General features: G+C 44.1%; 1 protein-coding gene across 7 annotated transcripts in view; it reads left to right on the top strand.

Moving 5' to 3' along the window:
• Nucleotides 1-19,962, top strand: part of GREB1L (GREB1 like retinoic acid receptor coactivator) — a 575,070-nt gene extending 555,108 nt beyond the window's left edge. For all 7 annotated transcript variants that reach the window (XM_078687443.1, XM_078687441.1, XM_078687437.1 and 4 more), the window contains exons 32-34: nucleotides 701-901; nucleotides 1,892-2,030; nucleotides 19,274-19,962. In XM_078687443.1, coding sequence (XP_078543569.1) covers nucleotides 701-901; nucleotides 1,892-2,030; nucleotides 19,274-19,437 — 504 coding nt within the window. In that variant the 3' untranslated portion in view covers nucleotides 19,438-19,962. The remainder of the gene's footprint in view (nucleotides 1-700; nucleotides 902-1,891; nucleotides 2,031-19,273) is intronic.
• The last annotated feature ends 5,979 nt before the right edge of the window (nucleotides 19,963-25,941 follow it).

Genomic DNA, 25,941 nt, shown 5'->3' with positions numbered 1-25,941 from the left:
CAGCAGTGGGACCCCGTACATTTTTATACACACATCTGAAAATGACTTGGGACACTTCTGCTTCTGTTACCATCCAATTGTAACCATTTAAAAGAAGAAAAACCGTGTAAAAGAGTTGAAATGTTTGGCAGATCAATTTTCCAACGTTGAGAAAAGCTGACTGGCAAGTGTAGTTGTGGTGGCCAAAACTGTGTTAATTGAATTACTAAGAGGTTATCAGCACATTCTTTTAGAAGTGTTGCCGCCTTTTTGCTTGGAGAATGGGTAACTTTACATTGCTTGGGGAAATCAGTATGGTGGCCCACCAATGACAAAATAAACATCTGTGTCTGAAAAAGAAAAGACGTTTGATCCCCATCTAATTCGGTGCGGTAAATGTCTTGCTATAAGTTGGTTGATGGAAGCACGCCTGAAAAGAATACTCTTGAGAGGTGATGAAGTAATCTGGCACTTAAGAGCTGCACTTCTGTGCCTTGCATCTTGAGAAGAGAGACGAGCTTCTCCACTATAAAAAAAGGTGAAAACATTGCACAGTGTCGTGTGAAGCTGTTATTTGTGACTTTTGAACTACCTTAGGGAGTTACTTAATCAAATGTATGCACCTTAAAGGGACATGTTGGCCTTAAAATGCATTATACCACTTTTATTCTTACCCTATTTTTATTGTCTGGTCTTTTGTTTTGCTCACTTTTCGCACTAGGTGTCTGAAAGCCCAGCCCCCATCTCTCCTGTGCACTATGTCTGTGCTCCTGACAGTGAACAAACTCTCTTGGCAGCCCCGGCTCAGTTCCTTCTGGAGAAGTTCCTGCAGCACGCTACGTACAAGCTTTTCCCTAAGGCTGTCAACAACTATAAAAATCCTGTGCTGTCAATTGACTGCTATTTAAATGTTGGACCAGAGGTACATACATCTCATGAGTGTTTTGAAAACTGAATTTTCGTTTTTTTAAACAATAAAGTGTGTCTGGTTAATTATCAGCATTGGCAAAACCAGTATGTCTCTCCTTTGGGAACTGTTGGCTTTGTCAATATATTTTAGTGATGCTGAATAGCATTCCTCCTGTGGCAAAATAAGAAAAAAAGAAGCCTACGATGGAGCGGATCCTGCATTACTTAGGTGCATGCATGTGCCTACAAAATGACACTGCAGCTTTTTTTTTCTTTTTCATTTACCATGTTGGATTGGTTAGAATTTTTGGGGGGGAGTAAATACATTTTTTGAAGTGCAGGGTTTGCAACACAGGTCATAGGTGGAGGGAGCAATGCGGGGAGGACAAAAGTATTAGAGTGTGGGGAGGAGAAGATACAGAAAATAGAACAGGAGGGTGGTAGGACGAAATAAACACACACAGCGTTGTGACAGAAGCTACACAGGAGGGTGGGGGGAGAAACAAAGGATGGGGGAGAAGTACATGAGGGCGAGTGCAACATCGAGGGGTCAGGGGAAAAACACACATGATGCAGAGCAGCAAAGATTAAGCACTTGATGAAGGGAACTAGAAAAAAAAACCTGCACTTTCATAGAGTGCTTTACTCAAAAGAAAAAAGTAGTGCTTGAAAATGAGCAGTTGAAGCATAGAAGCCAGACCATCAAAAGGAGTGGTAAAGAGGCTGAGCTCAATGGGAGGGACAAACACAAGATTGACAAGCAGGAACTGGAATAAGAAACAGGCAAAGGCCACAAAAAAGCCAACATACCAGATTCAGCCATGCTACAGAAGTGATGGGACAAAAACATTATATGAATAGGCAGAGTTTTAAAACTCTGATGGCATGCATGCTGGGTCTGTTCGCAAAGAGGCCTGACTCTTGTACTTTCGGAGAACAAAACTAGGTTCCCAGCCTCTTTCTTTTGCTTTTGACAGCAGCGTCTTTCTGTTTTCTGTTTTAGGTGTCGATATGCTGTGTCAGTTCCAGACCCCACTCTGTAAATGTGAACTGTGAAGGGGTATCCTTCAGCGGACTTCTGCTTTACCTCTGTGATTCTTTTGTGGGTGCTGACCTTCTAAAGAAATTCAAGTTTCTTAAAGGTAACTTCTCTTCTGCATTTGTAATAAAGGTTTACACTGATGGTGGAAGCACAATTGTTGCTGGGAGGAAGTTGTGTGTGGGGGAGGGGCAGAAGAATCAATTTCCTATTTGATAGAAGAGTTGACTATCTTTAGTTTCATAGTGAGTAAGGTTTTCTTTACTTTTGATTCATTATTTGTCTTGTCGAACTACTATGGAAACTGAACTTGGTAAACTCAATATACAAGGGTTAAATTATGTTTGTTACAAAGTGAGACTTGAAAGGAGGAGCATAACTGTATGTTTTGCAAAGGAGGTCAAGAAATAATTATGTAGATCTCAATCTCTACTTTTGCCCTACAGCTTCTTTTGATATATGTTATTATTTAATGGACATGCCTATTCCCACAGTTGTAATTGTCTCCTATTTGGTTCGGAGTTCCTGCCGTAGTATTCTTGAATTTTGGAATGGGTCCCTTTGTTGTGCACTGTAGAACTATCACCTTTCATGCTCACTTTTAACATTCCCTTTGACAATTATTTTAGGACTTGGGCTCAAATGGTCATACTGACTTACAGAAAATGCTTAAACATGGTGCTGCCTGAGTGCATCATTGTTTGGTTGGGGTCTTCTTGTCATGATTTTCAAAATATGTGTATGAGTGTTGAGCTGCAATAGTTCTGCTGTCCCTTTTCTGGAATATGTCACTCACCACCATCAAACTGTCTTCAGGCCTGCATGGTGGCCTTTAGGTTGGCGAATTTTGAACTTCACAAGTGGTGGTACGTTGCATTGTCGTGTGGGCAGTCAGTTCAGCTCAAAACGCTTTATTCGGTTTGCAAAGCACAACCATATAAGCAATCACAAATAAACATGTTAAAATCATCACAAATGCATACATTTAGTAATGTTATCCTTCAATATTGGTGACAACACCTATCATTATTTCTATCTTCAAGGAAAAAAACATAGACAAATTATTTGACGCATAAAATTATACATACACCATAACATATAACTCTTGCAGCCTAAACTGTACGTTGTCGCTAAACGAGAATCTATTATTCGTTGTTATATCAGTCAGATTACAGTGGATAACAAATGCTCTTGGCGGGGAACATCATGTGCAAATTACCCAGAAAGGTGCCTTTAAACATTCTAAGATCCACGATGTGCAAATTACGCTGTTAAATACCTTCTGGACATTTAAAATCCATACGCAATAATGTGCAAAATACGCAAGTTACAGAGCAAAGTGCCCTATATATTCTAAAATCAGCATTATACAAAGTTCCCTATATGCTGTCTTCCATGGTCATTTAAAATGCATAATCAATCTCCCCAAATAACAGATAGTCTAAGCAATAATGCACAATATAGGCATTAGAACATCATATTCCAATAAGATCAAATGATCTGTAAGGGAAAAAGTGACGAGTGACACACCTGGCTTTATATATCGCTACCATCTCTTTTAATCTATGGTCCCCTAGTTTTGTAGCAAATTTAAATATTCTGTTGGTGTTCCTGTTCGTCTTATGACATATATTCTCAAATTCAGCTAGCCACTTCCCGTTCGCGGCAAAGGTTAAGCCTAGAAAACAAAATGACTTAACCATTTGCACCTTTGTATTATCCAGATAAAAGGACCTTGTTAAATACATTTTCTTGCCACAAATCATGGTAAATGTTTTAGATTTATTAATTAAAAGTTTTCTGCCATTAATAAATTCTTTAAAATTGTCAATAAGCCGCTGGAGGCCTATGGGGGTACGAGAGATTAAAACAGCATCGTCCGCATATAATAAAATTGGGACTGGTTTCTTGTCAATCATTGGGGCATCAGCCGATATTTGACCTAAAATAACATCAATTTGATTAATAAATAAATAAAATAAGAGGGGCCAGCACGCAACCCTGCCGGATGCCCCTTCTTACATCAAAAAAAGGAGTACGTTCACCTGTAGGCCCATATCGTACACTGCACGATAATTTCTCATATACTCTGGCCAGACAAAACACAATCTCTCAGGGGGCCCTAGACTCGAGCAGAGTGGACCACAAGAGCGAATGGTCCACAAGGTCGAAGGCACTGCTCAAGTCTGCAAAACATAAGAGCAAGTTGCCCCCCTTCACTAGTGTGTATTTACTAATAAGCAAATCAAAGTTAACACACTGTTCTAAAGTTCCTATGCCCTTCCTAAATCCATATTGCACTGGGGATAAAATCTTATTGTCTGAGGCCCAGGTTTCCAACCGTTTCAATAACATCCTGCTCATAACCTTTACAGATGAATCTAGCAGGGATATTGGGCAATAATTGCATGCTTCGGAACGAGAACCCTTTTTAAAAAGGGGAATAATCACTGACTGGCTCCATGAAGAAGGAAAATCTCCAGTTGCTGCGGCATTTAAAATCCTACCGAACAATGGCACCCAGAGGTCCGGTTCATCTCTATATAAATCGATTGGGACCCCATCAGGGCCTGATGCTTTACCTCCCTTGCTATTTAGTAACCCCTCATGTACCTCTTCTGTACTAATTAGCAGCGGTAAGGTAGGCCATGTAAAATCACAATTTGAGTTTAAAATTGAAGCCTCCCTATCAGGATTAAAAATGTTGGAAAAGTGCTCGATCCATGCGTTACAATTTACATGTGAGGTAAGTTCAGGCATACAGTCATTTTGTAGAAAGGTACTATTTACAGTCTCCCAAAACAACTTGCTATTGTTTGTATCTGCAGCCAAGTTTTTAATTTGCCCCACGCTTCCTCTTGAAGCTCCTTTTTCCGCGCCTTAATAACTAACCTATATGTAAGGCGAAGGTCATGGATAAGTGGTTGGTTGCAGGGTTTAGTACCTAAGGCAGATTTCAAATTGTGTAAAGCCTGGGAGCATTTTTTATCAAACCAACCTACATTAGTCTTCTTGTTACTTTTAATCCTGCTGGTAAAGATACTATTAATTATGTTATTTATCTTGGAAAATATAATAAGTAATGCATGTGGATGGACCTCATCGCTAAGACAGCGGTCAATTTCTTCCCGACATTTAGTTATCACCTCCCTTTGGGTCTTTGCAGGATCTACTCCATCCCATTTGATCCTCATACCATTGGGTCTTATTGGGGTAATGTTGGAGATACATTCATCAGTGTTGTTTAATTTGTTTACCCAACATAATAATGAGATGGAAATACTGTTGTGGTCGCTTACCCGCCTGTTCAAAGATCCACAAATTTGCGTATAACTCATTGCAAGAAATTAAAATGTGGTCAATATTACTGTCAGCGTTTCGGCCTGTGAAAGTTGGACATTTAATGTTACTCCTTCTCTTGGAGCAATCAAGTAGTTCAAGGTAAAATTTTGCCATCATAGTATTTAGGGTTGAGCCATAATCTCCATGTGGGAAGTGTAAGTGGTTGGTGTTGATATCATCCGCATTATCGTGACCGTTCAAAAATCCACATGTCTTGGACTGTGCCAAAGGGCACACTTTGCCATTGAAATCTCCGACCCATACTATAATGGGCAGTTTGCTAGAGAGTGCCAAAACTCTATCTATCTCTTTTTCTAGGGCCTGCAATAAAATCCCCCTACTACTGGTAAACATTTTGTTATAATGGTTAATCAGGATGAGGTCTTTACCCCTGCGGAATTCAATCCGTATTACCTGGCTATGCATATCTACATTAGAACAGCCTTTGATTTTATACCCAGTTAACTTAGTTGAAACAAGCAGCAGAAGGCCGCCCTTTGCTCTTCCCGCCTTTGGTGTATTTGCACTTAACCAATGTGATGTATAACCCTCAACATAGATTGGTTCTCTGCTCCATGTTTCCTGCAGGCAGATAATATCATAGCCTGAGGTAATGAAATCACTCAAATGGTGTATCTAGCTTCTTTTCTAGTCCCGCTATGTTCCAGGTTACAAGCGTGTACCCATCATGAGTGGCAACCTCAATCGAAGGATTTCGGGTTAAAAATGTATTACTGTTGGTGATCGGGATTATCTGCTCCTCAGTTGATACTAATCCAATATTCTGTTCCTCCACATGGTGTTTCTTATGCTGATTCAGTATAGTCCCCTCGCACTCTGGGAGTCAGTCATTTTCTTCCAAGGGGCTGAGTGCTTGAAATCTGTTATATACGGGTACTAAAAAATGGGAGGTAGTATTGGCGGTATAGCTCTCTGTTTGAAATTACAATAATTTGGGTTAAGGTTATCGGCGTTATGACTCCATCATATGTCTATAAAAATATCCCAGGGGCGAAAGGGTTGTATTGAAATCCCAACACGAAGGTCGTGGGGTACTTAATAAGGTGTTCTCTGCCCAAATGGGGGACCTAAAGTTTATTATAATACAATCACCTTCACACCTTTTGGTAAGAGGGCCAATCCACCCCACCCTTTGGGTCAGTAATATCTGCCCGGCCCGTTCCACAGGGAAGCCGCAATTTTTAGATAAACAATGAAGTGTTTTGTTTTTGAGTGTTTCGTGGGTTTCTAACTGGTCTTCTCGAAGTTTTGGCACATTTGTGAGAATTGCCTCATAAGCCCCATATTCGGGCTGCAGGTTAATAGATGCTTGGGGCCTATTTGTACCACGTGCCAGTAAATCCACATGTCCTGCGTTATTGGTCTCATCTATTGGCATCTTTCTAGCTCCCGTTGGTTGATCTTCTCCTGAGTTCGGTTTGTCATTTAACATATTGGGCAGGGGTACCTGTACTAACGGGGTGATTCCCTTTACAGTTCTACTAGGGGATAAGTGGTTCCTGGGGACCTTCCCATAACCTTGTTCCCTGGTTATTTTAGGAACTAGTGAAGTCCCACTTCCATTAACGACTGGATTGGGCTGTTCATTGGGCGTATTGGTGGTGGTAGATACCCTTGGGTGGAGTAATTGGTCTCTCAAACTAAATTTGTCGATCTCTCCACTTAACTTGTGCACTTCCCTAGCTAAATTATCTACCTTCTCGTGTAAGGAGCTCTGTTAACTTCCCAAACATTGTTTCTATGTTTAAGTCACCTATAACATCATCAGGGACTGATTTGCTATTCAGTATGGCTAGGGTCCCCTGTGTAGTAAATTTCTTATCCTTTTTCGCCCCCAATTTGCCTTGCCCCATAATTTTCTTTTTGTACTCTTTTTTGTTAATATTGGCAAGGCAGGAGAGGTCACCAAGATAGGTAATGTAGGTGTAACCGAAATACGTGAGTGCTCTCCATCAGTATAGACTTCACCATCTAATATATCTATTGTAGCGGAGGGGGTTGTAGCCATAGCTGGGGTGAATAGTCTTTCCTTACTGACTGAAAGGGGATCATCACTTAAGTGGACCTGTTCATTAAACAGTATACTGGATCCCCTAGATAAACTCCTGTCCGTGCGGTCAATTTCTTCGGCTAGGACATTAACTGCTTTTGTCAGGTAAGTGTTGATAGTAGAACGAGCTTTCTCTAACAGGGGTTTTGCTTGCTGTTTAGCCATATTCTTAGGTTAGCTGTAATTCAATCCCGAAAAAATTACCTTTTGAGTCGGCTCCTAGTCCAATTGGCAGGTTAGAGAGATAGCCCAGCCCGGCCTCAATCGGCCTCTGAAGGGCCTAAGACGGTCCCGCCCTTGTCCCAGGCTTCTCCCGGTGCCCCCCCCCGCGCTGTCTCTCCTTTGAGCACCACCGGGCGCGGAAGTGGGCATGTGCGTGGGCGCAGGTGGACCTGGTGGCTGTAGTCTGCCCCCACTGCGGCCGCGTGGTTGGAGTAGGCAGCGGCGGCAGGGGAGACAAACAGCGAGTGGCAGCAGGTCAGGTCGGTGTAAATGTTCTTAGGTCCGATTCCAAAGTGCCCCAGCAAGACTCGGAGCCCGGTGTAGGCAGTCATGCAGAAGAAGGTGCACAAAGTGTGTATTCACTCATGCTTTGTTGACATTTTTAACAGTATCCTGTAACTTGGGCCAGTAGATCCATGCATTTACACTCCACTGGGCTACACAGAATGTTGTGGAATGGTCCTCTGATGAGGCATACTGTTCCCTTGTAAGTTATAATCAACTCAGTAATGCCGAAAAACAAGATAGTATGGTGAAAACACTGTTGACCTTGAAAACAAGGAGAGGGGCTCTACAAATCCAGAGGGACAGAGTTCCTATGTAACTTGGAAGTTAAAAACTGAATTTTCCCTCTGGAGCTCCTTATACAAATTTGGTCATTTACTCCTCACTCATGCCAAACACTATCTGATGTATCAATATTTCCCCAAGATTAAACTAAGAGACTCTAATAAGAGTATATAAGCACTATAGTGTTTTGCCTGAGTGAGGAGTAAATGACCAAGTGTGTATAAGGAGCTCCAGAGGGAAAATTCTGGTTTTAACTTCCAAGAAAACACTGTTGATCCTAGGTTGGTAAAAGAAAATAGTGTTCGAGGCATAGGAGCTGTAGATCATATGCTGTGCATAGATTGCCATCCAGTGTTGGGTCTGGATGTTTGCACTTTGTTTTTCTTCAAAGAAGTCTTCCCAGTCACGAGGTAGGTGACTCCTCCTTTCGGTGATTTTGCGCATCAACTCCATTGTTAGATTGTTTTTTTCTGCCATCGGGTTTGGATGTGAATTGTTGCACTCTGGGTTGGCACTGTTCTTCGGGCCTCCTTCGACTCGCGATCCACTACCCTTGACGGGATTGTCTATCGATCGCGTTTCCCAGTCTCTTGTCGTTTACGCTCGAAAACCTTCGATCAGAAGATCCGTGGCAGGCCGTTGGGTCTACCCGCGCCAGGGTTGGTAGCAGTCGATAGAATGGACTCCATTCAAGTTCTGTCCAGGGTTTTGTGCAAAGTTTCCGCGCACCGACTTGCACAAAGTGTGCAACCTTTGCCTATCATCGGAACATGACGAGAAGGACTGTGACGCGTGTCGTTCATTTCGATCAAAGATGCTCCGTGACCGTCAGGCTCGACGTCACGAAATGTACCAGCAAAGTGGCTCCACGCAGGACCTTCTCGGAGATGAGTCCGAACACGAAGAATCACAAGCGCAGGAAGCCAAAATGGAGGAGGAACACATCTCTGTGTCTGAAGTCGACTCTGATGTCGAAGACCTCACAACGGGACAACTGATCATGAGTAAAGAGACTTCCTTCCCCTACCATCTCCTCCATAAAAAGGCTATGGTCCCTCCTCTGCCTTCGGGCCAAGGTTGGCACAGAGAAAAGGTTTTGAGTGCCCCACCTTTGAGCTCGGCGCCAAAACATAAACAACAGCCTTCCGGTTCGGGTTCTACTCATCCCCACGCCGGTGCCGACCCGAAACCTTCGGCGTCGAAATCCATACACATTCTCGTTTCCGTGCCACCGGTCTATAAGGCTAAATCTTCAGAGTCAAAAACTTTGGAGCCGAAACTTTCGACACCAAAACCGGCGTCTAAAGAAAGTACTTCAGCTAAAGAGCCTCTAACCGATATTCCACCTTCGGATCAGAAACAAAAGGAGATTGTAATTAATCCAGAAACTGGACAGATTCCTGCCAGATTTCCTGAGAAGAGGAAAATGGGCTTACAAGAAGACTACCACATTTCTCTCAAAAGGAAAAATGTGGGTACTAACCCTTCTCCACCATACATTCCACCTTCTTCAACCATTGATCCAAATTTACTCATTACACCTACGTAGACTTCATATGCATCCACTACAGGAGTGTTTAGCACATCAGTGGAACCAAGCTCACAGTCAGTTATCAGATCTAGTGTTGGTAGACGCCGCACCCATTGCTCTCTATACATTCAGCGACCCGGTTCCACAGATAGTACTAACAGCAGACGCATCACGGACAGGTTGGGGAATGCATCTCCAAACCCACACAATTCTGGGCATTTTGAGCTTGCAGCAGAAGCAGCTTCATATAAATCATCTAGAGCTGCTAGCGATTTTTCTGGCGCTGAAAGCATTTCAAGTTCAGCTGGTATGCAAGACTGTCCTAATTTGTACAGACAACTTGACAGCCATGCACTACATACACAAATAGGGAGGGGGACACACTCTCCAACTAGCACAGACCATCTGGAAATGGGTCATACATCTCAAAATATATCTCCTAGCAGAACACCTTCGAGGAGTAGACAATCGGATGGCAGATTTGCTCAGTCGCCAGACACAGGAAATCCACGAATGGGAAATACACCCTCAAGTTCTCCCATTCTTCCAAATGTGGGGGTTCCCCCACATAGACCTGTTCGCCACACAACTCAACACTTAATGCCCAAACTTCGCGAGCAGGAATCCACACCCATTGTCCAAAGGCAATGCGCTATGGTTGAATTGGTCAGGGATATTTGCTTACGCTTTTCCGCCTCTCCCACTCATTCCATTAGTGGTTCGGAAACTCAAACAACCGTCCCTGACTCTAATCCTAGTTGTTCCCACATGGGCACGTCAACCTTGGTTCACAACCCTGTTGGAACTCTCAGTAGTTGCTCACCAAAAACTACGTCTTACACCCAATCTCCTCACACAGAGCCATGTTGACCTAACAGTCAACTCAATCTGGCTCTTGAAGTCTTAAGAGTTTTGCTATCTTAAACTACCGCCAGACTGCATGAATATATTCAAAGAGGCTAGACAGAACACGACCTGGGGGGGCGCCGAGGATATCCATCAGCTCCAGCAAGATGTCCAGCGCCTCACAGAGCAGAACTTGGATTTGCAGGCGCACACGGAGGACCTAGAGAATAGGTCCCGTCGTAATAATATCATTATTCGGGCGGTCCCATGGAAAGAAGAAGGAGCGGATCTGCGGTAATACGTTGAAGCTCTCTTCCGACACGTCCTGCACGTGGAGGATCTGGGAGAGATCCAGATGGACAGGGTTCATAGGGTTGGCCTACAGAGTGGATCCAATGCTCCTCCCCCGGACATCCTGGTATGCGTCCACGATTTTCAGCTCAAAGAACGGATTCTGAGGAAGGCACGTGAGCACGCCCCCCCTCGAGTTCCGTGACCATCGCCCGGTGTTATACCAGGACTTGGCGACCTCTCCCTTGGCCAAGCGTAGAGACTTTCGTCCTGTCACCACCTTTCTGCGGGAGCAAGGGGTTCCCTATTCTTGGGGGCACCCATTCAGACTGGTTTTTAAATGGAAAGGCAAGTTGATCCAGGTGCTGTCTTTGGAGGCGGCGCGTGAAATCCTGGGGCTGGATCGACCTGATACCCCGCCTGGAGCTGCGGCCTCCCCTGCCCGCCAGCGACGCCGCTCCGCGGAGTGGCAAAAGGTGGGCAAGCCAGTGAAGCGAGCGGGACCTGATTTGTCCATCAGCCTGAGAGAGAGAGGAGCGGCTGTGGCTTCTGTGGCGAAGGTGACGGAGGCCCCGGAGGGCTCCTGATCACTATCTTCACATGCTTGGCCTCTGCAGGCCGACAGCCGGTGCCGGAGGGGACTGTCGTCTGGAGCCAGATGGGTAACGTTGTGTCATTCCCGCCAAGGGGGATGCCCTGCATCAGGACCTGGGTGGTAAGCGGGGTTGAGTCTTGGCCCCCTGTTCTTTGGACTTGTGTGGCGGACTATTGTTCCCTCATTTTGCCTGTTTTGCGGGGGGGTACGGTCACATTGTTGGGGATTCTGTTAATCGGGGTTTTCCTTCTGGTTCTAGGGGAGGGGGATGGGGTGTGGGGTCAGTCTCTGAATGCCTCCAAGATGATGCTACGTGATCTGCTGCCAATGTACGGTGCGCAAAGCATATCTAGAGCCCTCAGTGTTATGCCGGAATGATGGGGAAGGAACTGAAAATTATTAGTCTGAATGTGCGGGGCCTCAACAGCCCAGTTAAGCGTGCGGCCATTTTGTGACTACTGGAGGGTGCGGAAGGCGACATTTGCTTGCTGCAAGAAACGTACCTCCTCTCCAAGGATACTAAGAGAATGAGAGATAGGCGCTTTCCGATACAGGTGTGGTCCTCTTGCGCTGCGAAGAAGCAGGGAGTAGCGATCCTCATTGGGGCCAAGGCTTATTGTAAGATACTGTCTCATGTTGTCGATATTAAAGGCCGTTTTGTAGCGGTTAGGATCCAATGAGGCGATACTCGCCTTACAGTGGGCTCTATCTATGCTCCTAATGTTCAGCTAGAGCCCTTCTTGACCTCAGCGCTTGCGGACGCCCTGGCGTCGCCAGATCCCTGGGTGCTTGTGGGAGGTGATCTAAATTTGGTCATGGACCCATCCCTAGATAGGTCAGAAGCCCGCTCACACCAAGCTGGGGCCATTTCCAAGGGAGGGCTACTGTGGTTACAAGAAGGGGGGCTTCATGATGTATGGCGTACTCCGCACCCGCTAGAGCGCGACTACACCTATTACTCAGCGGCACACAAAACCTACACGCGCTTAGACCACTTCCTTGCTTCCACCTCGCTCATGCCCCAGCTCTCTGCGGCGGAGATAGCCCCGCGCTCGCTGTCCGATCATGCCCTCATCTCCGTGCGCGTGGCCGGTAACGAACACAAGCGACCAACGGGGGGCTGGCGCCTGCGAGATTCCCTCCTTAATTCCGAATCGGTAGTCGACCGCATGTGAGACACGATTGCACAGTACCTTGTGGCCAACGATATAGATGACATGCCGCTGAGCTCGGTGTGGGAGGCGCTTAAGTTAGTGGTGAGGGGCGACTTCATAGCGATCTCGGCGTCCCTGGCTAAGCTGCGCAGAACTTGAGAGTGAGGTCCGGGGGTTGGAGGCGATCCATAAGCGGACCGGGGCGCCACGTGTCTGTCTGGAGGGAACTGGAGACGAAGAGGCGCATGCTCAAACACTTGGATCTCGACCGAGCGGAATATGCACTCCTGCGTTTACACCACAAGTTCTATCTAAGTGGCGATAAGAGGGGCAATATGCAGGCGCCCCGCTTGCGGGCGCGCACGCAGCAGGCGGCTATTCCGGCCATTCGTGATTCGATGGCGGTGGAACAGACGGCAGACGATCATATCGCGGCAGCCTTTCAACGCTTCTATCATACGTTGTATACACGGGAGCCGTCCGACCCTGACCGAGTGCAAGCCTACCTAGCGACATGCGGAATCACGCCGCTCTCCCCGGGTTCGGCGGCGGCTCTTGATGCGGAGATACGCATTGAAGAAGTCATTTCCGCGATCTCGCGGCTGAAGCAAGCCAAGTCTCCGGGACCGGATGGCTTCTCGGCCATCTTTTATAAGAAGTTTTGTAGAGAACTTTATGCCCTTCCTAACTCGCCTCTTTAACTCCTTCCGGGAGACGGGGACGGTGACTCCCTCTATGTCGGAGGCGGTGATCACGGTCATCCCCAAGGCAGGCAAAGACGCAATGGAGTGTAGTTCATATCGCCCCATCTCGCTCCTCAACGTTGACATGAAGTTGTTCGCAGGCATTTTAGCCGCTCGCCTCAGTCCTCACATGGATGGAGTTGTCGAGCCTGACCAGGTGGGATTTGTCCCCACGCGACAGGGGGGTGAAAATACAAAGAGGCTCCTACATCTAATGGACTCAGTGCACCGCTCCCGTACGCAGGCCCTGTTTCTATCCATTGATGCCGAGAAGGCTTTCGACCATGTAGACTGGTCGTACCTGTTCGCGGTCCTGAAGACCTTCGGGCTAGGAGACACCTTTGTTAACTGGGTGCGCTGCCTTTATGCCTCCCCGAGAGCAGCGGTGCGGATCAATGGCTGCAGATCGGAACATTTCCCCATCACACGCGGGACGCGGCAGGGTTGCCCCCTGTCGCCATTGCTCTTCGCGCTCTATATGGAGCCGTTCGCTCAGCGTCTCCGAGATAACGCGGCCATCCAGGGAATTCGTTTAGGCGCGGACGAGCACAAGGTGAGTCTGTACGCCGACGATGTGATCCTCTCGCTCACCCACCCTCGCACTTCTTTGCGGCACCTGTCGCACGAACTCCGTGACTTCGGAGCGATTACTGGATTTATGGTCAACTTCCTCAAATCCCAGGTACTTAATATCTCGGTCCTGGCCAAGGACTCCCTGGACCTTCAGAGGGACCTCGATTTCCAATGGGTCCGTATGGACATTCCATACCTTGGAATTCGGTTAGCGCCCAAGATAGCGCAGACTGTTTCCCTCAATTACAGACTACTGATTGAGCAGACAACCAGGTCCCTATCGGACTGGTCCCGGTTACAACTGGCCTGGTTTGGTCGACTGGCGGCGGTGAAAATGACGATCCTCCCGCGCATTCTCTACCTTTTTCAGTTGTTGCCCCTACGTCCCCCACCGGGTGCGCTGAAGAAATTGCAGGGGCTGCTCACCAAATTTCTGTGGAACCACAAGCGTCCACGATTGGCGTTCTCCTGGGTCACGGTCCCGCGGGCCGAGGGCGGTTTGGGCTTCCCATGCATTGAGGCATCCTATCAGGCGTCGTACCTGCGCTATATCCTTGAGTGGAATAGACCGCTGTCCAGCAAACACTGGCTTTTTATGGACCAGGCAGTGGCGGGCTGCAATATCTGGCGAGAACTGTGGCTCCCGCGTAAATACAGAGCATGGGGCTTGTATTCTTCACCGGTCACCTCCCCAACGCTGACTGCTTGGGACCAACTGGCGCACCGACGAGGCTGGACCACCTTTCCATCGCCCATGACGCCCATCATCGATAATCCAGAGTTCCCCCCCAGGCTGTGCGTCGCCAGTTTTCCAGCGCTGGAGAGAACAGGGCTGCAAGAGGGTGGGTCATCTCTTTGATCTAGACGGGCTGATCCCGTTCTCTTCCTTGCGTCGGGAACACTTTGCCCTTCCTGAGTCCGACGCCTTTCCCTACTCGCAGGTAGCGCATTGGGTCACGCAACCCTCTAATGTAGCTGCCATGTCCCGTCCCATGACAAAGCTGGAGCGTTGGGTGATCTGTAAAAAGGACGACCGCAAGCTCATCTCTGAACTTTACGCGCTGATTCCCGCGCGGCCACATGCACAGCGTACTAAGGCGCAGGTTCGCTGGGAGACGGAGTTAGGCCACCCGCTGTCTCGCAAGGAGTGGGACAAGGTATTCTATCGCGCACACCACACTGCAGCTAACGTAGCAGGGGCCGAATCGGCCTACAAAATGGTGTCCTACTGGTACCATACCCCGGCTAGGATTCACGTATAGGACCCTAAATGCCCGAGTCTATCCTGGCGGGGCTGTGGCGCGACGGGCACCCTGACGCATCTGCTCTGGCACTGCTCCAAACTAGAGCGATACTGGAAAGCGGTCCTGGGCGACGTGGCTGACGCGTTCAACACCACATTCCCCAGAGCCCCGGAGCATGTGCTGCTTGGTCTACCACACTCTAAAGTGTTCCCCTTGCGCTCCTTGCGGGGTAGGCAGATAGCCCTAGCTTTGCTGGCTGCGCGCCTAGTTATCCTTGCGCAGTGGCGGTCCCCTGATGCCCCCGACCCGGGAGATTGGATCCGACGACTGTGGCTATTGCTGGGCATGGAGAGGCTGTCGCTTTGTGTGGATGGCAGGGGTGAGACGTATGCGGAGCTGTGGGAACCATTCATACACTTGTTATCACTCGATTTTCGCGAAGTGACATGCCCCAAGTTTTTGCAAATCCTACAACTTATTCCATTGGGGCCACAGACTGCAAGCTCCTAGAGAGGTTTGGTCTGCTAGGTACCGGCGATGAGGTGGGAGTGGGCAGTTACGGAGGCGTGGTTAGGGCGGAGGTGGGAGGCGGGGGGAGGGGGGAATGATGGTGGGGACGGGTAGGGGGGGTGGGTGGTTTTCTGTCTTTCTGTCACTGTTTGTTTTTTCTCTTCTATAAAATGCAGTATCAATTATAGGCCTAGCTGTTCCGCTTGGCCTTTTGTTTGTTCTCGCCGGGTCGCCCACAGGGGTGTAGGCCCTAAGGCTGTGTGCAAATATTGCTGGACTGTGCTCTGCCGGCCGATGGATGTAGGCAGTCAAGCTGTGTTATGGGATACTATGCTGCTCAATAAAAACGTTTGATTCCAAAGAGGCTAGACAGCCTACCACAAGAGCCTGCTATGCAGCAAAGTGGATGAGGTTTGTGATTTACTGTAATAACAAGCACATCAACCTGTTTGATGCTTCTGTACAGAACATGATATGTTATTTGTTATATCTACAACACTACTATGGTGTCTTGTTTAAGAAGAGCCCATTCCATTGCTTCTAAACCTTCATTGTGAGGGATGGAAGTGTATAGTGCGGCAACATTAATGGTGCATAAGCCACCAGTTTTGTCTGTGATCAGTGTTCAATGTGGTCAGCATATTCAAAAATGCAGTGGTATCCTTAATGCGTGTCTCCCATTGTTGTACGATGGGTAGAAGGAAAAAATCCAGGTATTTACCAATCGGTTCAGAAATGGATCCACACGCTGATACGATTGGTCTGAAAGGAGGATTGATCAGGTGTTTGTGTATCTTAGGCAGCATATAGAGTTGCGGCCGGCATGGATACTCGGTGTATAAAAACTTTAAAGTTTTATTGTTGATTCATTCCCCATTCAATGCTCTTTCTAGTATTAGCTTGAGAATGCACTGATAATCTTCAGTGGGATCTTGTTCTAAGGATATGTAGATGCTTGTATCTTCAACTTGTGTAAGCACGCTAGATTAGTAAAATTTGATGTCCATCATGACGAGTGCCCTACCTTTGTCAGTCTTTTGATAAGTCAACTAGTTGTTGTTAGCCAGAGAAGATAACGTGCTCCGTTCTTTTGGGGACAAGTTAGGGGCTCTTCTTTCTTGGAATTCAATCTTATTAACATTACCTTTGCCTCAAATTGTAAAGCGCTCTGATATCCTTCGGGATCAAGTTCGCGCTATATAAAACTTTATAAATAAATAAATAAATTCCAATTTATCATATACGTCCATACGATTACATCTGGCTGCAATAACTGCATACCTCCAGAGTACATCTATCTCTTTTTAGAGTGTCTGTTATCAAAGCCTTTGTGGAAGGATTCAAGAGTCATTCCCCCGAGAATGCCACCTGCTCCAGTGTGGAATCTCAACATTGTTCTCTCCAGACTAAAGGGTCCACACTTTGAGCCATTGCACAAATGGGAACTGCAGTTTCTCACATGGAAAGCAGCTTTCCTTGTTGCCATCACATCACTCAGAAGAGTGGATGAGCTTCAGGCATTAACTATAGAAGAACCCTTTTTACAAATGCACCAAAATAAAGTGGCTCTTCGGACTAATCCTAAATTCCTTTCTAAAGTCAAATCTGCTTTTCATATCAATCTGTTGAGTTACTTGTGTTCTTCCCACAACCAGATTCAGTGGCAGAATGTGCCCTACACATTAGATGTGAAGAGAGCATTGCTTTACTACATAGAAAAGACAAAACCTTTCCGTAACACAAATCAACTTTTTGTCGCTTTTGCTCCACCACACAAAGGCAATCCCATATCAAAATCGGGTATTGCAAGGTGGATAGTCAAGTGCATTCAAATATGCTATGCAAAAGCAAAACGAACATTAACAGTTCCCCTAGAGCACACTCTACATGCAAACTGGGGGCTTCTATGGCATTCTTAGGACATATACCCATAGATGACATATCCAAAGCTGCAAAATTGTCTACACCTCACGCATTCACAAAACATTATTGGGTAGATGTGCTCGCAAGACAACAAGCTCGAGTGGACCAGGCAGTTTTACGTACACTATTTCAGACCACTGCAACAGACACAGGTTAGCCACCGCTTTGGGAGATAACTGCTATATAGTCTATGCACAGCATATGATATACAGCTCATATGCCTCGAACAGAAAATGCTACTTACCCAGTATGCATCTGTTATTGGCATATAGAGCTGTAGAGTCTTATGCGCCCACCTGCCTCCCCGGGTACCTATACCTCTTGCAGTAACATCTTGCTTATATACATGCATTCATGGACATCTCCTTTTACTATTCTTACTAACTCCATTATCACCCTCTGCGGGAAAACAATCTCATAATGTAGTCGATGCCCATGCACATTATCACTGAAAGGAGGATTCACCTACCTCGTGACAGTAAAGACTGCTTCGAGGAAAAACAAAGCGCAAACATCCAGACCCAACACTAGATGGTGATCTATGCACAGCATATGGCTCTACAGCTCTATATGCCAAGAACAGATGCATACTGGGTAAGTAGCATTTTCCTTCACATCCAGTAGACCTTAATTAATAGACATGATTACATGTTTTGTTCACCTTGTGTGGGAAATGATCATTAACTAGTTACAAAACATTAATTATTACTGTAACCACATTAAGGAGCTTTTATCTTCCTAAGGATGTATTATTGGTCAAGAACCTGCAATTTTAATTTCTATTTTATATTAGCAACTTAAGTTCACAGTAAAAGGTTTTGGATAGGCACCTCTGGAAACTGAATTGTTGTACGAGGGTACATTGTTTTCCTCCATCTTCCACCATACTCCTGTGCACCACTCTCTCCCAGTGGGATGAAAATTGCTCACATACCCTGTGTAATCCTGTGTGTAGGTCATGCACCGTAGCCTCCTTGATCATACATTCTTATGTAAAGAGCTCAGATGCCATGTGGGGCAAGGTCCTCAGGATCAACAATATCCCAAACTAAATATAAATAAATCGCTCTATTGTCCACCAGTACATTTTAAACCAGTATGCAGGTGCACGTAATTCTGTTAACACTGGGCAAGAACTAGCTTCTGGTTTAATTGGGCTCCACAGTAAAGACATAGTGGCACCCAGAAAAGCCTTTTTGGGGTAGCAACTTCGAGTACTTCCACACTATTCTAAGAGTTTGTATTTGGTAGAATCACTTGGAGAAGAAGGCTAATTTGAGAATTGTTTACACTCAAGACACAAGTGCAGTTTGATAGTAAGGGAATGGGCCAGGCTGTGGTTATAACGACTTTTTGGTGGTTGCTCGCCAGATCAGCTTTATTTCTATTCATATTTGGATGTAGTGTCTAATGTGGAGCATCCCTGTGTGAATAAAGTATTGTTGTGCCTCTGATGTGCGAGCTTGGCGCATCTTTCCTCATTTGCCTAAATGCAACATGGGGCGGGCATTGAAAAACGCAGTTAGTGAACGGTATGGGTTACCTAAGTAGCCTGCATCAGAATTGATCATCTTTGCACATTCGCCCACTTTAACTTGGGCACTTGGGATTTATTCTATGGTCAGCTACTGTTATTAAAAGTATATTTGGTTTACTTTCCATGCAAATCTGCAAGATAAATCTGGATTTATATCTGATCAGTAAACAACAACTTTTCTGTTTGTATTCCAGGTGCCACCCTTTGTGTCATTTGCCAAGACAGAAGCTCACTGCGACAAACTATTGTGCGATTGGAACTTGAAGACGAGTGGCAGTTCAGGCTCCGAGATGAGTTCCAAACAGCAAACAGTAGCGATGACAAACCACTTTATTTTTTAACCGGACGGCATATATGAGCTGCAGGATTGACTGAGGCGATTCTTTTCTCTATTTCTGTCAAGTACAATCACTGTGGAGCAAAGTGCAACTAACTGCAAGCCAGACTTTTGCCAAATGATTCAAGGAAACCAAAAAGAGGACTTTTACAGCTTATAACTGACTCTTCAGAAGTGGGGCTTTGACATTGGATAGATTTGTTGAAAGAACTGCAAAAGTGTCTTTATTGCATTGTGGAGGTAGACACGATCAGTAAGAGCTTTTGCTCTAAGATATCTCTAATTTGCACACTTGTTTTCAACAATCAGAGCCGCAAATCTGGAACATATGCTGGACAAAAACTCTTGACACGAGCTCCAGTTCCAGGCTGAGGGAATTCCTTGGGACTTGCACCATGGGTGAGACAATGCGATGAAGATTATATACTGAGTAGTCTCAGATTCTCTTCAGATCTGTACCGCGGTACAGTTGACTCAGGGGTTTGATATAACCAAATATTTGTCAAAGGTACTTGTATTAAAACAGCCTTGTTATTTTAACGTGCAGTGTTAGTTCAGAGAGATGTAACTTGTAAAGTGTATGTGTGTTGTAAATGTCTGAGCAAAATTTCCACAGGAGTTAGAAGTTTACAGTCCTCTTTGACCCGAACAAATGGGCAGGCACCTGGAGTGCAGAGAGCACGCGCCACCGCTCACCTGGCCCGAGCATAGGCTAGGGTCAAAAAGGAAAGATCAGTGGAGTTGAAGCAAAAATGTAAAAGAATGTGAATCTGGCATTACCTCTGCGATCTGCATCTACGTTCTGAGGTGTCACAGTTGATGGAAGCAGGAATCACTATAGTTTCAATACTGGCACTCCATCTGTACAATGTTATTGAAAGTGCAATCAGCCTTAGGTTTGCCCCTGTGTCGCAGGCGCAGAGCCATGACGCTGGTGAGGCCAGTAGCGAGCAGTGGTCATGTTTCTAAGAGAGAGTCTAGTGTTCTGTGGCAATAAAAGAAAAAGGCTTGGCAGAGGCAGCATTACATCAAATTAAGTATTTTAAGAAGAAACACCAGCAAAGTGGCTTAAATCTAGGTCACATCTGACGGTTCTAGTGTGACAGTTCCACTGTTTACCAGTGAGTGTTTTTTTTTTTGACCGCATAGCCTTTTCAAGTCCAGGTACTGTACAGATTTTCACTGCCGAAACTGAAAGAAGAAAAAGAAAAACACCTCTGCTGGAGGTGATATATTTATCATACTTTTTTTTATTTATTTATTGTCCCCTATTGCCGATGAATATTCCAAAAATAATTTACCCATCCATCTGCATTAATTATGGATCATGCGATTGAGGAAAACGTCTCTGTATTGTATATACCTGGCTGCAAAATAAATGGGGTGTGATCAAGATCAAGGCTTATTAGCAATCAGGAGGATTTGTGCACAGAAACATCTATTTCTGAGGGGCATTACAGCTAGCGTAGTGTATATGTAACAAGGACCCCCTGTATTCAATAAGAATCAGATTCCTAGACCAGGGAAAAAACAGTAATGGATATGTAACAATCTAGGCAATCATATAAAACAGACCAATGTCAAGAATATTAGTAACAAGGAAATTAAGCTACAACAATATTATAAAGTTCCAGGGTTTTATTGATAATTAAACAGAAAATCATATTTCAAAACATAAAATATATTCAAGTTAAAAAATTCTACAATAGGAGAATTGACATAATAATAAAGACATTTTGCATATTAAAACATTCTTTTTGTAAAAAACGAGGAGTGGCAAATTGGTACTCTACGCGCGTTTCGGCGACCAGCGCCTTCTTCTGGAGCAGCCACGAATGATTCTACAAAATACAAATTTACATGAAAAGAAAAATTACCCACAATATAAGGATAAAGAAATTATATACAAATTTAACAATTTCTTTTGTAGCTTAAAACCTTGTTGAATTACAGGATATATAACATGTCATAATACATCCATACTAGCAATTTCATTTCCTTGCGACACTTGCCATTAGGTGGGTGAACCAAAAAAGAGAAAGGGTGAATTTGATAAAATCTTTCAGACTCATATGTTCATGGTGTGATAGTACAGTGGTACAATGTAATGTATTGTACAAAAGAAATTGTTAAATTTGTATATCATTTCTTTATCCTTATATTGTGGGTAATTTTTCTTTTCATGTAAATTTGTATTTTGTAGAATCATTCGTGGCTGCTCCAGAAGAAGGCGCTGGTCGCCGAAACGCGCATAGAGTACCAATTTGCCACTCCTCGTTTTTTACAAAAAGAATGTTTTAATATGCAAAATGTCTTTATTATTATGTCAATTCTCCTATTGTAGAATTTTTTAACTTGAATATATTTTATGTTTTGAAATATGATTTTCTGTTTAATTATCAATAAAACCCTGGAACTTTATAATATTGTTGTAGCTTAATTTCCTTGTTACTAATATTCTTGACATTGGTCTGTTTTATATGATTGCCTAGATTGTTACATATCAATTACTATTACAGCTAGCGTAGACTTGTGAAATGTCATAAGAACACGCCTAAGAGGGCTAATCCAATTCAAAGATATTACGCTGCAGTTACACTGTGTGTTGTGCACTGGCATATAGGCTGGAAATAGATTTAGGGATGCATACAGCAGTATGTTGATAGGATCAAAGGCCACCAGAAAATAAAAGCATGGGTCACCCTTCTGTTGACCGCAACAAGTGAAGCATAGGCGTAGCAGTAAATGCTTCGACAAACCCTCTGATGTGTGTCATTACTATGTCTCACCCGTTGAGGCTCACTCATTAGTGGCTTGCCGACATCATGACTTGACTTAAATTTCTATTCAGGTTTTTTATACTTTGGTGCAAAATAGGGACATTCTAACCACAATTCATGATGTTCATTTTGATTAAGCAGTGAAAATATTTTGCGAGACATCTAACCTCCTCCTCCCCCTTTAAAGGCATGATAGACTAAACATGTAACCTGAGAGCATCTTTTAGGAGTATGTAGGTGTACCCAAAGTGCGTGTAGCAAGACATTTGAAGTGCTACATTATGATAATGCAGAGTTTTAATTTCGAAATTGCAAATGTTGTTGGCGTTCATTCATCCCTCAACTTCATTTTAAAATAAATTCAGTTTGTTTGTTAATCATTTCTGCATTTGCTACAGCCTTTGAGTGCTGATAAAACTATGAACTTTCAGTAAATCCTACAATTTTTTTAAATTTTTGTTTACGATAAAAATTATATTAATTTAACTCACTTAGCAGAGAATGAGTAACTGCAGCAAAACGTCTTATGCACCAAATTATGCAAAACAAATTTAAATTATTTTTTGAGACCCTGTGTGTTTGAAATATAAGTGGATGGGTTTGGTAAAAATTAGTCAGAAACAATCATTTTGGACAAACTAAAAAAAATTGAAACAGATTTTGTAATTTGAATGTAATAGCTAGTATTTTAGATGCTGCTACTGATTTACATTCATATACTGCCACATAAAATTAGCTCTATACATGATGGTAGCTCCTTGACACTTAATGTCTTGACAAAAAGCTTTGTTTTCTGGCCTTTATTTGAAATGAACGAGATGGGGAATGGAACCGGAGTAATGGAGAAGAGAGCATTAGTACATGTTTCTCTCCTGGTCACATTTTGTGCCTCTGGTTAACCAGAATGCAGCGATGTGCTAGTAATATGGTAGACGATGGTGTGTATGCGGTTTATAATCTACGGCCTGATTTATAGTTTGGTGGTTGAGTTACTCCCTCTCCAACATGACGGAGATCCCATTCATTGAATTACAAGTGTATTATATCCTGTGGCTCTTGTAATACAGCAGACAGGATATCCATCTTATTTGTGACGGAGTAACCCGTCAGCCGAAGGCCTCTAGTCAGTTCGCTGGTTTTACAGTAACGTCTTTTGCCATCATGGTTGTTATACAGATAATGGGAAGTTGTATCTTTGTGATAGAGCAGATTGTTTGATGCTCTTTTGACATTTTGAGGTTTGAAACAATTTTATTCTTGCTATAGTTGAGTTCCAAATATGAACTTGTGCCTCATTTGGTGGAAACATTTACAAATGTCTTAGCGAATGGACCTGGCCTCCTTCAGGCTACCAGAATGGCCATTTGGAACTGCTAGCTGTCTTTGGCTTCTTGATGTGTATATGTGGGCCAGGTTCACCTTTGTGAAAATGAGTGGAATGTTCTTCATTTCTATGCCTGATTACTGCTTTATAAGATCTCTTGCACAGCTATTGGGAACAATTTGCTCCCATCCTTATTTACTTGTGTTAAAACACATTAGATATTTTTTATCTTGTGCTTAATATAAAATGTTTACAATAAGTGAGTTATACGATAATATATGGGACTACTGCTTGAAGCGGGGAAACACATAAAATTGGTAGCTAGCAATAGAGGTTGAAGTGTGGCAGATTTTAAAAGGTCAACTTTTATGGCATATTTAACGCATCAATGGTTTATTTCTCATTGTTAATTGTCCCCGATAGCGACTTGCCTTATGTATGTTTAGAAAACCCCTCACTTGTATGTGAGATGCAGCATTCCATCCATTTCAATGGGTCTCTTCAATTATGCCCTCCTGCCAAGCTGTTTTTCTGAGTGGTGCCCATATCAAAGTGTGAAGAAAGGGCATGATTGCTATTGTGATTGCTTCTAACCCCATGTCTTTTTTGTTTGCACTAAGTTCTCTCAATTGCATGTGCTTTGAAACAATGCAGGTTTCCAGTAGCTCTGTGAAGGTGGCTTGGGCAGGAATAGAGCGACACTGTCTACAGTGGTGTTAAAAAAGCAATCCTGTCCTCCAAAATGTCCTTTGAATTCATCTGGTAACAGGAGTATTTCAAGCACCTGAATGATTTTAGTCCCCTCTGGGCATTGCACTATTAGAAATGTCTACATAAGAGCCTTTTTAAACCCCATTTTCCTTGAAAGTTACAGATTCATGAAAATGTGACTTTGGAGATGGGTGAGAAGTGGGGAAAGCTTTCACCCTATGACTGTGTGTATCAGTGTAATTCTTGCAATCACAAAAGTGTCTATATGAATGTATGACATAGGCCAGCATTATATTTTCCGGCAATAAATGTTTAAATCAAAATCATTGTTTGTGCAAATTTTAAGCTGGAGCTCAAAATGAAAGCATAAAGTGATGTTTAATATAAATTGGAAATAATTCCACTTTGTTGTTGAAAGATATGGTTTCATTTTTTACACAGATATTGACTGCTAAACACTTTTCTATGTGCTTTGCTGTAATATTTTGATAAATGTCTCCACGAACATCTCATTTGGAATTCCATGTTTAACTAGTTTCTATGTGATTGCTGCACACAGCATGCATTGCCGACATAAGTAAAAAGAGAGTCCTTTTCGACATTGTCCTCTTTAGAAGCAAATGAGTGAAAGACGAAAAGAAACAGCAACACAATCCACCTTACCATAGACTTTCAGCCATGTCACACTGTTCACGTTAGGGGCCAAATGAAGAATATCTCCTCTCTTCCCTACAGGTCACTGCATGGCAAAAAGGTTTGAAGCAGCCTGTTGAGGTCAGTGATTGACTTCGATAGCACAGAGCACTGAACACCGAGCAAAGGCATCACTTCTGTCACCATAGAAGTTGGAGATGATTAGAGGGTGAAAAGTATGTGCAGTGAAGTGCAATAATACAGATAAAGGAACATTTTTGATTATGGGTAGAGTTAAGCTGGATTGATTTAATAAAAGAGCATATCTAGGGAGTGTTTTGTTTAGCATGTTAGAGGTTTCTTTTATTGGAGGATTCTCAGTTTGATGTGGGGGAATATTAAAATGTTTTTAGTCAGGTTCAAGAAAGGGCGCACAGCTAAGTATTAGTGCAATGATAATTGACGAATCCTAGTGGAAAGTGAGGTGCAAAGAGAGCGGGTGAGGGGATGAGCCCTATAACCCCCCAATTTCAGTGTCAGCCCAGGCTAACACTGTGTACAGTAAAGAACAAAGACCTATGCACAGTCTAATTAATAAACAGTGATGTCAGTGTAGACACTTTAGAACATGGAGACAAAGCCATTCATTTACAAACAAATAATCGATTTCTTTGGAAGTCTGTCGTTGGAAACGGTGTCTTTAATGTTCAAGAGAACCAGCCGACACGTGTTTAGTCGCGTATGGGACAATCTTCCCACGACTCCTCAGGGCTGGGGTGGATACAAAGGGAGGTGATGGGGTACATGTCAACATCATACAAAAATCAAAAAAGTGTATAACCATATTCTTAAGATTAGAGCCTAGCCAAAGGAAACCACTGGAAAAGTGATAAAAAAACCACGGTGATGCGAAAGCGGGTGACGAATTATGCACAGGTGACTGAGAGATTCTAGTGGTAAAATGTTGGATCCAAGTCGCCTGTGTCATGCGTGATGTAAATATAGAATGCAGTGTGAAAGAAAAGGTATGTCATGAATAAAAAGTGTAGGGTACGTAGAGTGGGGGACACGAACGAA

The sequence above is a fragment of the Lissotriton helveticus genome, chromosome 4_1 (genome assembly GCF_964261635.1).
Source record: "Lissotriton helveticus chromosome 4_1, aLisHel1.1, whole genome shotgun sequence".
Lineage (NCBI taxonomy): Eukaryota > Metazoa > Chordata > Amphibia > Caudata > Salamandridae > Lissotriton > Lissotriton helveticus.
The sequence above is the reverse complement of the archived record's forward strand: the minus strand, read 5'-3'. Positions and strand labels throughout refer to the sequence as shown.